The sequence below is a fragment of the Electrophorus electricus genome, chromosome 10 (assembly GCF_013358815.1).
Source record: "Electrophorus electricus isolate fEleEle1 chromosome 10, fEleEle1.pri, whole genome shotgun sequence".
NCBI lineage: Eukaryota > Metazoa > Chordata > Actinopteri > Gymnotiformes > Gymnotidae > Electrophorus > Electrophorus electricus.
The window spans coordinates 8,894,208-8,910,880 of record NC_049544.1 but is presented as its reverse complement, the minus strand read 5'-3'; the positions used below and the strand labels follow the sequence as shown (position 1 = coordinate 8,910,880).

At 41.8% G+C, this 16,673-nt stretch overlaps 1 protein-coding gene across 1 annotated transcript in view; it reads right to left on the bottom strand.

Annotated features, from left to right (window-relative positions):
* Nucleotides 1-16,673, bottom strand: part of cnbd1 (cyclic nucleotide binding domain containing 1) — a gene marked incomplete at its 3' end in the record, with an annotated part of 44,372 nt that overhangs the window by 23,915 nt on the left and 3,784 nt on the right. The window contains 6 exon segments of the mRNA XM_035530739.1: nucleotides 1,170-1,302; nucleotides 1,507-1,603; nucleotides 1,605-1,643; nucleotides 1,763-1,798; nucleotides 1,800-1,842; nucleotides 4,528-4,673. Of these exon segments, the coding sequence (XP_035386632.1) occupies nucleotides 1,170-1,302; nucleotides 1,507-1,603; nucleotides 1,605-1,643; nucleotides 1,763-1,798; nucleotides 1,800-1,842; nucleotides 4,528-4,673 (494 nt within the window).

The following is a 16,673-nucleotide window of genomic DNA, read 5'->3' as shown; positions in this document are numbered from 1 at the left end:
CCTGGCAATCAAGTGTCAGGTGCAGACCATGATAAGACCCAATCAATCCCACTTTTCCATTCTCCATCACCTGTCCTGCAAAGCTTTCCCTCTAATCATATCACCCTTCAGAGCTCTCTGATTCTCTCTTTCTTTCTTTCTCACTCCCTTGTCCATCTCTGTCTCTAGTTCTCTGTGCTAAAAACTACAGCATTACGATTACAGCCTATCTGTCTCCTGAGCAAAGCTCATCCTCATTTTGGATACACAGTCTGCTTTGATACATAAACCGTTGCTTCGTTCAGCAAGGATGAAAAAAAAAAGACAAGCAACGCAATGATAGAAAATTCCAATTTTAGTTAGAATTTACTGAAAGAAAAAACTCTTGTCAGTTAAATGGAGGTCATATACAGTATCTGTCCTCAAGCCTTCATCAAAAAGAATGAGAATGCGTGCAGTGACTGGAACAGCCCTCTGGATCAGTACCATGACAGCAGGTGTCAGAGCTGAGCTTTGGGAAGAAACACCAAAGAGGCAGAGCATGAGCCCTGTGGCCAGGAGATGACAACATAGGAGACTATGAAATAAAGAGTTTAACCATGGCACCTTAATTCTGTCTCCCAACTGCATGGAGCCATGCCACAAACTTGTCTGTCACCCCCTGACAAAGAGGGTGGAGGGGAAGGAGGGAAGAGAGGAGTGGGAGCACCACTATGGAGCTCATTTGCAGTATTCCCCCTCCCTTTTATTTTTCTGTAAAGTGGCCGGAATGAATGGCTGTAGTGCAGTTACAGCACTGCAGACAGTACAGTTTAGTGAACATCTGGATCACACACACACACACACACACACACACACACACACACACACACACACATACACGCACACACGCACACACAAACATTCACGCCTGAGTTTTAATCTTCTCCAGTGAAGCTGAAAAGAGCGGCCTGTCAGTAATGAATTGCATTTGAGCTCAGTCATGGATTAGCTCTTCTGTTGGTGCGTGATCATATTGCAGTTCTCATCACAGATAACTCTTTCATTTAAAGTCAAGCTGGGTATTAAACACGGAAAGCGATTAATAATTATGGCAATTATCAACACTCATCGCAAACTAACATGTAAATGAATTAAAGGAATTAAGATGTCATAGGCTGACATCTATACATCATAGAAGAACAGCTCACCTTGACTGGCGGGGAAAGTCTTTAGCTGGATCAGTTTGGCCAGATGCTCAATAGAAAGCTTGTGCCACTCATGGTAGAACTAGCAACCCTGGATCAAAGACTTCTATACAGCATAATTTTGGGCCAAAATCTCCTATGAAAACAGGAAAAATATGCTAATTTACCTGTCTCACAATGCCAGGTTTGAAGCTTAAGGAAAAATTATTTCATAAAAACAATTTGATTATCATTTGAATTAATAAATAATAACTTGAAAAAATGGATTCTGGTGTTCATGTTAATGAAAAGATTAAATATATATCACTTGTATCATTTAATGCTTGAAATGTTCCTATACCTTCTTCAGCTTGGTATATCCAGAGTTGGAGATCTTTAAGATTCCACAGGCCTCCAGTGTAACAGTGTATGGTGTGGCAATGCCATCATCTTCAACAAGATGCTTCAAAACAGCCAAAGGAACCTTCAACACCAACCCACATTACCAAAGAATACAGGATACTGCTGAACTGCCTGCTAAATTAAACACACATGGAACTACAACACTGGTAGGATTTTATTAGAAAATTGGCATGCAAGTAATTCAAGCTCTCACTGTGGGAATTTCCTGGTTTTCTTTGGAGGCTTCATGGCTTCACTGAGCCCAGTATCAGGTAGAACCCATTGTGTCCAAAAACTGTCAAGGAACAGGAATACAGTGAAAATATTTGAGAAGAAATGTGCCAAAAAGAAAAATAAGTATGCCAAAATGATTTAAAATTTCCAGTTATGCTTTGTTGGAAATGAAAGTGGTAGCTGAACTAATGGCCATCCTGCGAGCTCATGAGCAGAGCTGTCTGGCCTGCCTTGCACTGCCCCTCAGGTTCACCCCTCAAAAAGAACCCATAGCCCAACACTGTAAAGGAAAGCTTCTTATCTATATCTAATTCATGCTTTTTATGGTTGAGTACTGGATTGTCAAACACATCATGATCTATGGTCAGAGAGTTAAAAAGACTCTGAGCTCCTCTAATCCCAAATAGGAAGGAGAGGGAATGTGTGATTCTGTAAGGCATATTCTACCTTTGAGTAGGAAGGTGAAAATATCATCTACCACCTCGGGGTTTCATGTACTGCTGTTGCACCAATTTCCGCTTTAAAGGGAGCTATGCTAGCCTGAGGGACTTCCATAGCACTGATATTACTATTAGTAATGATCTCAGAGAAGACAACACATATGCTTACCCCAAATGCCAATGTGTAGTGTACTATTCACTGGTTTACCAAACCAATAACACGCCATAGGTCAACATAGTTTTCATAAATCTGTGAAAATCACAGCTCAATGCAGTGTTAGTAAAAACTGTTAAAAACACAGTACAGTGTCAGTAAAAAGTACAGAAAATGTTTTCTATATGACTATACCTTCTTACACACATACACACACACACACACACACACACACACACACACACACAGACATACAAACACAAACAAACTGGAGTTACTCTTTCCAAAAGACTACTTCTACTGGAATTTATCAAAGTTTAGCAAAGGGGAAGGTCTAGAATAATTACAGGCTAACACACACAAAACCAGCTGAAGGGGACAGATGCTCTCTAAAATCAAACTGTCCTGAAAAATATTACAATCTCAGTCACGCACTACAGATATGTTCATGCAAACCTCTGCTGCAAAGCAGCTAAATAAAAGCAATAAACTGCCCTCTTTGTGATTCACAATTATCAAGCACCTAAAACCTCAAAGCCATAAGCAAATGTGACTTTCAATGGCATGTCTGCTTGGGCATCATACAACTGAACAAATATGCCTCTGGACTGCAGAAGGCACTCCTTACTGAGCATCTGGTCTAAACAAATCAATAAAGCATTTGCCACCTCTGAAATACCATCCACTTACAAAAGACTCACTAACTGCATGAAAAAAAAGGCTTAATACTTTCTTTAAAATCTCTTTCTTTTATGTTTTTGATCAATTATCCTTGGCAGGCATGTATGTCAAAATGTGTGTTTCAAAAAAAACATAGCCATGCACCACACTGACTTGAACAAATTGGAGCATGTTATCCAGACGTTGCCTGGTTCAGGGCCAAATGCATGTTCCCATCTGTAGGAAATCCTACTCTTCTGTCTGGCCCCTTCAAAGGCAGGACCTGTTAAATCCTTCAAATGGCTCACCAACATTCAGGGGCCATAAAGGAGGAGAAGAAAGTGGTAAACTGAGTGTAAGTATGCTCAGGAATCACATGAAAAGCTAAATTAGAGGTGACTCTCTATGACATTACATGAGACTGATTGGCACTGCACTGACAGTTTGCATGGATATGCCTGATGGCTTCATAACTCCATCTGATAAATTTGGATAAGGCTTTTCCCTAAGGTTCTGTTTGATGAGCTGTCTGTTTCTTTGTTAGTTTTTGTCCTCTCTCTCTCTCTCATTCATATATATATATATATATATATATATATATATATATATATATATATATATATATATATATATATATATATATATATATTTGTCTCTGTGTGGAAGCCTGATTCAGGCCACTGAGACATTATAGAAAGGCAGTAGGCAGACAGGCATTCCAGAAGAACTGAGGGACATGAGGTGCCGAGATTTAAGCATCCGGCTGATGGTGCAACTCCAGCTCAATAGTATAATCTCAAAGCCAAAGAATTCTCAGCAGGGATGCACACTTCACCACATACAGATGCTCTTCTCATTCAGAAGCCTCTCTCAATCTGCCCAAATCAGCATGTAGACAAAGATGAGCCAAACAGTTCTGTGCCACTGGGCAGACAGTGAGTAATAAATGATAGACAGTTAATAGTTACAAGAAAAAGAAAAGCAATGTTCACTAGGAGTAGAGGCAGGAGATATCTATTTGAAGATATTACTACAAACGTTTGTGTGCATGTGAGCGTGTTTGTGCATGTGTGTGCATGCATGAATGCATTTGTGTGTGTGTGTATGTGTGTGTGTGTGTGTGTGTGTGTGTGTGTGTGTGTGTGTGTGTGTGTGTGTGTGTGTGTGTGTGTGTTCACGAGTGCTTGTGTGCAAGCTTGGGGGGGGTGCAGAGATTTTAAAGTACATGCAGCTACAGTAAAGGACATTTGTAATAGGTGTGAGATCTGGAAGGACTGCCTGGCTGGCTTTATACAGGGCCATTTGAGGAAATCAACTTAGCGCAGCCCTGCTGCACTTTGGCAAACCATCATTTATGCTAATAATCCCCCCTCACATGCCACTGCTCACCAGCTTTTTGTAAAAAACCTCAGAAAGTCTGTATATGTTGTGCATAGGTGTTTGTATGAATATGTGTAAGTGTGTTCGTGTTTGTGTGTGTATGTGGACTCACTGAACTGGCTGCGTTCCCAAGTCTTGACAATGGTGATAGAGCAGACCTGCTGTAGCTCCTGTTTGGACAGCTGGGTAGTGAGGCAGGGGAACATCTTCAACACTTTGTGAATGGCATGCAGATCTTGCTGAGATCTCCCTATAGGACTGCAAGGCAACCACAAACATAGAGTTCATTCTGAGGAGATACCTTAAGCACTACTGATCGACTTAAACATTCTGCAGGCCAAACATTCAAAACTATTTCACCCCTGTTAGAGGAACGCAGAGCATGCAAAGTAATTTCTCCAAGCAGAACAACAACAAAATTCCACAATTTTAATTCCCAGTTCTATTGTCTCCGTTTCACACAGTAAAGCTCCTCACCGTGTGGCCGGAAAATAGCCACATGGAATGTTTTAATCACAAAGGGCTCAGTCTATCACAAAGGGCTCAGTCTCAGTTCATATAATGAGCAGCCTTGTTTTAGAGTGGATAGACATCTCCCCCTCACTCCCCCAAGACCCAGGGAGGGTGGAGAGATGACAGAATGGGCCCATGAGAGTTTACCTACAGTGGACAGTCAAGGAATTGTTCCAGTTTATGATGGTAATTAGGATGCAGATGTGTGTGTGTGTGTGTGTGTGTGTGTGTGTGTGTGTGTGTGTGTGTGTGTGTGTGTGTGTGTGTGTGTGTGTGTGTGTGTGTGTGTGTGTGTGTGTGAGCTGGGTGAAGGTCAAAGCCATCAATCACACCCCATGTGCATTTGCATGTGCTTCAGTGTGTAGATCCATGTCAGTCTCAAACAAGGTGATGCACAGTAAGTGAGAAATTACTTTAGTCCAGGGACTAAGCATGTTGGGGTCTGAGAAATGTGTTATTATGTGTAAAGGTATATTCTGTATAAATATAACATTTTATTACTTTTGGTAGTATTAATAGTACTAAAACATTATTGTTGTTGCCGTTGATAACTATTTGATTATAAGCTACTAAATTGTGAATTACTTCATATCCTATTTGTTATAAGGCAAAAGAGAGGCCATTTTAGAAGCACTGCAACAACTAAAGCACAAAACTATTTCAGTTTACAATAAGTAAGATCTCATTTCTATACTTAGATAAAGTATGAACAAGGCATTACAATTTTCTTTACCTTATTTTTTATATGAAATGCACACACACACACACACACACAAACACACATATATGAGATTATTAATATACTTTCTAAATATATATTCAATTCAAAAACTGATCTAAAAAATGTCATAAGGGCATTGTTCATTTAGAGGAGTGCCAAGTGAATTGTAGGCTACTAAACAACACGTTGCCCTTCATTTTAGGGTTTCCAAACATGTGAGCACAACCCTCCCCCTGTATGAGACATTATGCAGGATGATAATGGGATGCTGAATCTCCACTCCATGTCATTTCAGGAGTAGCACCATCATGGCTCTAGAGGAGGATGCCATTATTACGCTATTAGCAGCATTATCTGTCATCACTATAAGGACAAGCCATGCATGCTAATACCAACTCACAGGTTGAGACACTGCCACACTGTATTCCCCTCATAGGGAGTGATGGAAGTATGCATGGAGCAGGTGTTTGTGTTCCTCCTCTCTGGCTCATGATAGAATTGTTAGTGTGCATCTTATACAGAACTCACAATTTGGTTTTATTTGGTCGATCAAGCCCTGTGTCCTGGCATTATATTGTACTGGCTTGACGTTTTGGAAAAGTTGTGTAGTGTTCAGGATACAGATTCCACAGGTATTCTACTATAGCTGGATAAATCACTGTGCCATAACATCAAATTGGCCCCTGTGATGGCAGTAAATATAATTCCTGTGTCACCCGTGTTTCCCTCCAGCTCCCTCTAAGAGAGTGTCAAAGTGCTGTGTCTCATTAGCTTCCATTCTGGTTAAAATGGTAGGTTCCTGTTCAGTTCAAATTTATGTAGGCATTACAGAGCAAAATATCTTACTAAGTTTGTTCACTCCTTTCTCACTTTTCTCTCTCAGCCAGGTTGAGTTCCTTCTGGCTATAAATACAGATAATAACCAGTTGTCAGGTTGAGATGTACAGTTAACTGTTTGGACCAGACTGACTGACTGCTGGCTTTGTTCTAAGTAACATAAATCCACAAATGTTTCTGAGCATTGAGGAAAACTACATTACTGTTAAAACTACATTAGGTGTTGGGCCAGGTGCCTACCTTCAGGTGAAGTATTTTTCTCAGTGGGTTTTCTCTCTCTCTCTCTCTCGCTCTCGATCTCTCCAACAGGTCCATGTGTTTAATATTCATGACTGTAAGATAGTTGCTGTAAACTGCTGTTCCAGCTGAAGGAAACATATAGTCTATGAAACTTACTATTCAGCTGACACAGGCTTTCTGACAGTCTCACAGATTACTCATTTAAAAAAAACTTAGGGTAAATTTATTTTATATATTATCTAAAGGTGAGATTCAAAATTAATAAACTGCAAAATATTAGCAATGTTGATCCATAAACATAGTTGACACTTTTCCCACAGGCCTCCAGCTCATTGATTTTAAGACTTACATTTAGCATTTCTTTACAGCAGCATTCAAGGGGACAGAGAGAGAGAAATAGAGGAGAGCTGTTCAAGCAGACCAGACAGCAATAGTATTAGTGGCCACAATGGTTGGAAAGTTGAAAGTCTTATCTCATGAAAGGAGATGAAAGGAGATGCAGTAGCCTGAGGTGCCCTGTTCAGTGGCTCTGTGACTCCAGTCTCCAATCCCAAGAGCCCTGCTACTACTAATCCACCACCCTCTCAATATGTTTCTCTCTTACCTTCACACCCTACTCTCATTCCCTCCCTCCCTCATTTATATACTCTCACTGTATTTCCTTCTTGTTGTGTTTTAAATGATTCCTCAGTACCTCTCTCTGTCCCTCACTGGTTCCATACAGTGATCTGTCTGACAGGTTCTAAACCCAAATAAAAATGTATTGTTTTTTTCTGACAAAAAGAAAGGTATATAAATAGAATATAAATAGAAAACTTTACCAAAATCCCCTCTGCCCTTTTGATTTCCCCTTGTGTAAGCCAGGGTTACAGACCATGCTCTTCTCCCAGCTGTTAGCTTTGCCAGGAATGCTATTGTGCCCCTATCAGACAGGTTCCAATGGTCAGGCACTTTTAAAACTCCCATGTCAGATCTAGCGGTCAGCAATTGGTTTCATTTCACAAATAACTGTAATTGGCCTTATCTACAGGCCAGTGTGGCCCTACAATGCTATTTTATCGTACATAAAATACTTTGCCAAAGGTTATCTCCAGGGACATATGGAAGAAAAACTGACACTAAACCAGTGACATAAATCACGAGAAGAGACCTGAAGTGATAAGGCCTAGCTCCCTTAAACTTAAAAAGACCAAACACTTTTAGGGATAAGGCAAGAGAGGTAACCTAATTCAAATTGTTATTATAACAACATGGAAATCTTGGAAATCTTGGCTAATAGATCAGTCTTCAAGTTCAAGTCATAGTACTAAGAGCCTCAAGTCTTTTTTTTCTGCAGCTGCACATTTTTAAATGAGAAATAAAAATAGTTGGATAAAATTGAGATCCATGTCTGAAATTGAAACTTCTTAAAATATTTTATCTTGTACCAGCAACATGTATACAGAAACTGTTTTATCCAAACATTAGATTACTTCTATAGTAATCCAGGCCTTTGTCACAGATGTCCAGTCCCTCAATACCAGCAATGGGGTGTAGAGAGACTATGGGCTGTGAAGAATATGATCTGGTATTTTCTGATATTTTCTGTAGGAAAGGAAATGAGTGGAAGCTAACACTGCAGAGCAGATAAATGTCCAATTGTATCCTCAGAAGACCTTCTAACTACAGAATTACAATCTTAGTCTTTTTACAATACTCACAGACAGTCAAAAATATCCTTCCTTTCCTATGCTGGGGGTCAAAAATGACTGAATGGAAAGACCACCCCTACATTTAACTGAACCTTCAAAATCTTCTAGGAAGATAGAGATAGAGGAAAGTGACCAGCCAGCCTATGTTCCCTCCTCTCTTTGCTAGCTCTCTGTAGCCACTAACTTCAAGCCTTTTATGCTTTGTTTTAATAGGAACCTTTAATGGATCCAATCCACTCTTTTCACGTACAGTTCCTCAGTGGTGGAACTAGCTTTCCAACTCGATCCAAACTGCAGAGTCCCTCACATCTTTCAGCAACCTCTTTTCAGCAAGCACCTGAATGTCTGATCGCTCGAAGAGCTCAAGAACTCAGCTCTTCTCTTCATGTGTCATGTCGGCCGAACCCCAAGCACATTACAACGCCCAACATGTTGTTCGTCACACAACTAATGACTCAACCAATCATACACATTGCTTCGGGTCCTCATCACCGGAATATTGATATCACCTGTTTTTCTACATTCAACTGTATTTAAACCTGTCTCGAACTTCCCAGTATTGTGAAGTATTGTCATTAGTATCTCGTGTGCACACCGAGTGACCTTTTCTCGATTTCTCTCCTGTGCATTGGTTTTATTTTTTTGCTTTTCTGTCTTCTGATTTTTGCCTATCCCTTTTTGGAATAGTTTGCCTGGTTTATGATTGCTCTCTGGTTTTTTGACTCAGACTGTTTACCTTAATGATTTGGATTACCCCTGTCTTTGCTTTCCTGGTTTTGACCCAGGCTTGTTCACCCATCATGAACTTCGAATACAATAAATCCATCGCTCTACATCCGTGAGCATCTGACCTTGCTTGCCCTGTCATAGAATACTTCGCCACTATGCAGATGGTGGATTCGGTGGCATTAAAAGAGACTATTACCCTCCAAGGACAGCTACTCGGTCAAAACCAACAGGTACTCAAGGGATTTATGCGGTTTATGGACACGATTGACAAACAACAAGCAGAGCAACAGGCACAAATGTCAGAACTCTGACAATGTCTCAGAGAACTTACATCCTGGTTATATACTAAGACTACTTCTCCCCAGCACGACCCACCTCCAGCATCCGTTGCCGCTCCCAGTGGTACTCCTACTGCAGTCCCCATGAGTAAACCCAATAAATTCGATGACTTTCCAGAAAAGTTTTGGGGTTTTTTGTTACAATGCACCCTGTATTTCAATTCCCTCCTTGTTCTAACCAAGCGAAGATTGCATTCCTTACCCCTTGTCTAATGAAAAAAGTGCTAGATTGGGCTACTGCCATCTAGGAGAACATACAGGTGGTTTCTTACGAGGACTTTATTGCTCAGTTTAAAGCCATTTTCAATCACCCACTTGAGGGGAAAGCATGCGGAGAAATGCTTACCAAACTCCACCAAGGCAACCGTTCTATGTCGGACTATACCCACGAGTTCCATACCGTTGCTGCTGGTAGTGGTAGTGGGTGGAACAATGCGGCCCTGCTTCTCACTTTCCGGAACGGTCTGAACACAGAGGTACTGCATGAACTGGCTTGCTGGGATGACGAGTTCAACCTCGATCATCTTATAGCCCTAGCCATCCGTCTTGACTGTTTTCTGCGGGAACAAAGACTGTGTAGAGCCAACAGTACCCGTTTAACTTGTACCACTCCTGTAACAAGAGTATATGCCAGACAAGAGAATACAGCAGAGCCCATGCAATGTGATTCCTCTCGTCTGATCAAGGAGGAGAGGAGACGCTGTTTCCAGGCAGGACTATGACTGTACTGTGAGTCTTCAGGACAAATTATCAGGGAGTGTCATATTAGACCCAACAGGTCTGCTTCCTTGTCCCATAGAGGAGGCATGGACTCCAAACCACTTGCCAACATAGGGATCATACCCGTTAAAAAGATGCTAGTGAAGTAATTTATGATACCTGTCTATGTTAGGGCTCACACTGCGTCCTCTCTGTTTACAGCCATGATTGACTCCAGAGCAGGGGCAATTACATGCCCGCCTGCTAAAGAATTTAAACATCCCCGTAGAGCCCTTACCAAAAACCCTTCACCTAGCCACTCTAGGTGGGTCTTTAGTAGGGTCTGGTTTCATCACTCTATGCACTGCACCAGTCAGACTTACCACCAGCTCACTTCACTCAGAACTCATCTCATTTCTGGTTATAGAAGCCTCATCCTTCCCAGTCATTCTGGGCCTTTCATGGTTGGAACAACACAACCCAAGCATATCATGGTCACAAAGGGAGATCACTCATTGGTCATCTCGATGTCAGAAGGACTGTCTAACGTTATCTACAGTGAACCTATGTTCCACCTCTGTAGAAAGCCCTGCTGACAACCACACCTTTTCTGTTCCTCAAGAGTACCAGGATCTCGCTATGATGTTCAGTAAACAAAGAGCTACCTTGTTACTCCCTCACCGCACATATGATTGCTCCATCAATCTGCTGGAGGGAGCCGTGTTACCTAAAGCCCGCATATATCCTGTCTCCCAAGAGGAGAAAGCCATGGAGATGTACATTGATGAGGCACTAAGTCAAGGCTTTATCAACCTTCCATGTCCCCCCTGACATCTGGCTTCTTTGTAAGGAAGAAGGCCGGAGGGCTACGTCCATGCATCAATTATCGCAACCTCAAACAGATATCCAGAAAATATGTATACCCATTACCGCTTGTCCCTATCACCATAGAACAGCTTAGAGAAGCCAAATACTTCACCAAATTAGACCTCCGTAGTGCATACAACCTGATACGTGTAAAAAAAAGAGACGAGTGGAAAACTGCCTTCAGTACCACCAGGAGTCATTATGGACATAAAGTTATCACTTATGGTCTCAGTGTAGCGCCATCTGTCTTCCAAGCATTTATCAATGACACACTTTGCAAATACATAGGAAAATATGTGATCGTGTACATCGATGACATCCTCATATATTCATGAGATCTGGAATCTCACATATGACATGTCCATGTAATCAGCCAAGGCGGTACCACCATGGCGGATCATAAGATGCAAGCCATTCTCATTTGGCCCACACCCATCACAGTCAAGAAGCTCCAGAGTTTCCTCGGCTTCGCGAACTTCTACCGACACTTCATTAGGAACTTCCCGTCTGACCTTGCTTGCCCTATCACAATGTGCTCCCCCCATTCCTGCTGGGTCTTTTTTCAATGGAGTTTGCACTTTGTTTACACTGTCCTGTCCTTTGTATTATCTAGCACATGTTAGATATTCTAATTCTAGGGTGATTATACAAAATTGTGTATTATATTTTGACTGCGACTGTATATCTTGACTGTAATACAAACTGTATCCTGACTGCTAATTTGCATGCAGAACCTTTATCACTGCCAGCACTAAAGTCCTGCTCTTGATTAATGTTTTGTTTTGTTTTTTGCATCCCCAATATATCTTGCCCAGGAAGCATAGTTTAATAGGGCTTGTACTAATGCTGATTCTGCCGATGGCCATATGTTTGTATTGTATTTTGCCACAGCTGAATGCTTATTTTGGAAAAAAGCATCTGCCAAATGAATAAATGCAAATGTATACGTACATTCATGGCTGCTCCATACTATTGACACATTTTTGCTTTCCTTCTCACTTCATCAGACTTAAACATAATGCTATTTATAAGATACATTAAATGTATAAGCTCTACATTAAATGTTCTCTGCAGCAGGTCCCTGGAACATTTGAAAAGGTTCAGCACAGTATGGATGTCTAACGAGCGGCCAGAGTGCCGAAGGGCGTAGAGCAGGACATGCAGACTCCCTCGACTTTGTGAGACATTTAATAACATTTAATAGGGCACTCACACAGAACAAAACAGTGAATGTAAACACAACTGAACAGTAATATACAGAGTGAACGTCTAACACAGACTCTCTAAACAACGATGATGACTGACTTACATATGCACACTACCTTAACAATGACCAACATCCTGCACAGTTAGACGAGGGTTCATACACATAGACAAGACGAGCTGCAGGTGTGTGCAAGCGTGGCCACAAACACAGATCCTCCCACTGCACGTGGCAGGCCAAACCACGTGACTCGCAGAGGCGAGCATTCCGTGACAGGCTGTGCTCAACACTACGTAATCTGGCAACAAAGTAAACAAATGAAAATACTTTGCAAGCTTTGGTAGCCTGCCCTATCATGATAGAATTCTGATACTCTGGGACAGATCATCATATGAGGTTTTATACTCCAAGGACTTGGCAATGGGTCCAGACTTTCATTCTTCATTCTTCTCATTACAGAATAAGTCACAGTAGTTACAGTAGTTACTGGAGAGTAACAGGATTAATATCATAATAATAATTCAGGAATTTAAGAGGTTAATCAAAACTTCATTTAGCCAAGCATTTGCTTGTGCTCCATGTATATTTTTTAGTGCACCCCCAGATCCCAGTGCAGGAAATAATGGAAACAGGTATATGCGGATGCCCTGTTCAAGAACTGAGCAGCTGCTCAGGTGCCTTGTGGTCCTGCCTTTAGCTGACCTGGCTGTGGCCATGCAATGGCAGTTTAACTGTACGTGGTCTCCTCATTGGAGAGTGCCACTGTGAGCCACGCAGCCAGACGCAAGATGCGTGTTTAGTGCACCAGCCTTTCTTGTTGTTTGTTTGAGAAATGTGGAAAGAGGGGCAGAGAGAGAGAGAGAGAGAGAGAGAGAGAGAGAGAGAGAGAGAGAGAGAGTAATCCTTTTACTCTATGTCCAGCTGTCATGGGGTTGGAGCTCTATTTCAGCAGCTGGTTCTGAGGTTCTGGTGTTCACTGCCAAAAAGTCTTGAGTCTTGACAAAAGGCCCCTCAAAACACAGATTATAACTATTATAACTCAGTTTAAATGAGACTCCAAAGCCAAAGTGAATGTGGGTCATCAAAGCTGAGGACATTTTTTTGGACCCAAGACAAGTGTATGTGCAAATCCAGTTATTCTGCGCAAACAACCAGTGGTAGATTGTATATGATTTTGCTATGCTGGCAAAGTTCAAAACCTTGTGGAAAACACATTTTCCCCCAGCTGATAACCGTTACTTTTCGTAAAGAGTTTGCACTAACATTTGGTTCTATGTAGTCTAAAGGTCCACTGGTTACACCCAGCAAGGAAGTACCATTGGAAACAAACAAGAGTGGAAAAAAGAGCTTCATCAGAATCCTCTTCAGACTTTATAAGGGGTGAAATGGCAGGGCTAGTGGTAGAGTGGTGCCATTTCAGCAACAGCCCTGTGTAAGGGGGGGAACAAGCTCACTTAGCCAGACAGGAATCGGATTTGATCTAAATGAGGCATTATGAGGGGCCCAGTCCTGTGAAAGTCAATGAGTTCATTTGTTCAGCTTGGGGACAATTAGCTGCTCCAGATGTTTGTGTTTTCTGTTCTAGAGGTTGACTGAGGAGACTGAGGAAGAAAATCCAAAACGCTGCAGCCAGCCTCCACCTGTCTTGAGATGGAGTTCGCTTTCTTTCACGAGCTCCGGACCCAACCCTCTTCTGATGGCAGATTTTCCACCACAGCTGTTCTAGGCTTCATAGCCCTCCTTTAATGAAGCTTGGCTCTCTGTCTTCCTCAAGCACAGAGAAAGAAGACTGCACAATGTAGTGGGTCAGTCAGCACACAGACAATTCACAGCTATAGCTACTACTGATGTTGATATTTCCACAAGGTGACCTGCTGCTTTTATTCACGTCTGCTACAGTATAACACAGTAGAAAAAGATTCTCGTGAGTGGATATTTCCATCTTTCAGATGTCCAAAAAATGAAATGTCTTCCTTTCCAGCGGTGAGTGTCTGGTCAAACTCACCTGTCTAACCATGAAAAAGTGATGGATAAGATGCAGATGTGTTCTACTTTACAATGTAAGGTGTGGGAACAAAATCTTTCATCACACATATACAGGCCAAAAGGCTTGTCACAGTACTGAAACATGAAGTAACAAATATTTAATGATGCCATCATAAGACAGCACTGCAGCCCAGAGACTGCAATAGGCCTTTACCAATATACCGAATGAAGAAAACATGAGATATTAATTTTCCTCGTGTTCTTTATAGAAAGCTGTGCACACTGCTCCATGAAATAGCTTATTTTTTTAATGCTATTGATTTAAAGTCAACACAATACATATGAATGAGTAAATATCAAAAATGAAAAAAGTGGTGGTTAAACATATCACTGCATCATGTTGAAGTGTAGCCTCAGAACTAGTGCAGCAATCAATTTAGCATCTGCTTTAATGGCTAACTCCCAAAGGCAATATGTCAGTTTAACAAAATTTTGAACTACATCACTGGTCTAGGTACTTTAGCAAGCCAAGTATTTCCCCAGTATTCACACCTCAGATACGGATCCCCAGAGCTTTATAAGTAACCCAGCCCAGAAAAAGTCTGCCAAAGAGTAAACACTATCAAGACTAAACATAACACAGGATATAGACATTATAGATGTAATGCAGGATAATGGAGTCCACCAGAGACAGAGGGTATGATACAAACCAGTTGGTGCAAAGTAAATTCATCAGTGGAAAGGATTAATGAGAAGATGAATGATTAAAGGAAGAGGACTATTGTGGGTATGGCATTATGCCAGCCTTGTATTGCTTCCACAGACACATGTTCGCTCATCTCACATCTGTGGTCACAAATGAATCCATTCAGATGAGCAGAGCATGGAGAGTAGCTGTAGGGCTTCCAGCCCATGCGTATGGAGGAACTTTACCAGTCCAGCAGCCTGGGGGACTGGTGCTCAACCTGTCGCTGTGGTCTGATTTGTTATCGTAGTGCACACATCTATGAGGCAATTCATATAAGCTACCCTAGCCCTACACCTCAGTGGACCACCTAAACAATCACACATGAGCAATTAAACTAAATAAACAAATTCATACTGTCATAAAGATGCAATGGGAACATCTCAACTCTACTAACATACCATGGACCAACCAGGATCTCCCTTAGTGTTTGTTTTTCTGAGTGCATTTTTGAGTTCTAGTCAGCATACACATTTTACTGCACAGAGACAGAGCACAACAGAAGCCACCAGTGTGGCAGGCAGTACTGAATGGGAAAAGTAGGTTAAATAGCTTTTCCATATCCTCTGAGCATCCCAGATAGCTACAATAGGAGAATTGTCAGAAAGGGGAAAGCCACCTAGTATGCAAAGTACTGAGAAGGGACATGGCATGGATTCATACAGAAGAATAAATATACCAGATACAACAAAAACAGAGAAAAGTGCAGACAGAGCAAGCTGCCCATGCCGTCTTCCTTCATAAAACAAGTCGAACGTCTTCTGCTTTGGCTCATGCATCAAGGGCCCTCTCACCATCCCATTACCACGGCTGCCTGGCCAAGGGGATGCAGGGTGGGGTCCAGTGTGCGGGGAAGCCAAACGCTTCCTGCTCCCAACACTGGCACACAGGAAGCTTCTCACAGGAACAGGGCACAAGAGCAGGAAACGTGTGTGTGTGTGTGTGTGTGTGTGTGTGTGTGTGTGTGTGTGTGTGTGTGTGTGTGTGTGTGTGTGTGTGTGTGTGTGTGTGTTTCTGTGCCAGGCAAGCACAGTTGGAACTCACTCCCCTTGGTCCTGGATGGGGAAATCTGGCTTTATGGAGGGAACAGATGTAAAAACATGCAAGGACACACTCACACACACAAACACACACAGAAACACATGGTAAACACACAACAGTGATCCATGGCAATGGATCAAAAGTAAGATCATCATCAGATGACCTATTCAGCAGATGAATAGACTTTAAAGGAAGGCTGGAGAAAGGCAGCAGGGTGCAAGTGACACACACACACACACACACATACAAACAAACAAACACACACAGCCCTCCCTTTATCTTATCACCTATATCATAATGTCACCTACAATAAAACAAACTGGTGATGATCTTCGTCAGTGTGTTTACCCTTTCAGACCAACCCCTGTGGAGGCACCTTTGACATACACACAGAGATTAAGTAAATATAGTTCCATTTCTGCTTAATCTCACAAAGATCCCAGTTAAGTCAGTGCAGTCTTGTTAGCTAATGCTAACCTAATGTCTGCACCTTTGCAGTAATACAGACAACACATCTCAGCAGGGACTTGATTCTCCCTTCCTCTCTCTTTAAAACATAAGGATGAGCCTGTTTCCTTCTTCTCCAGCCCAAATCTCTAACATACTCTGGCACTGATGGTTTGCAGTTGGCATAGAGGTGAAACACA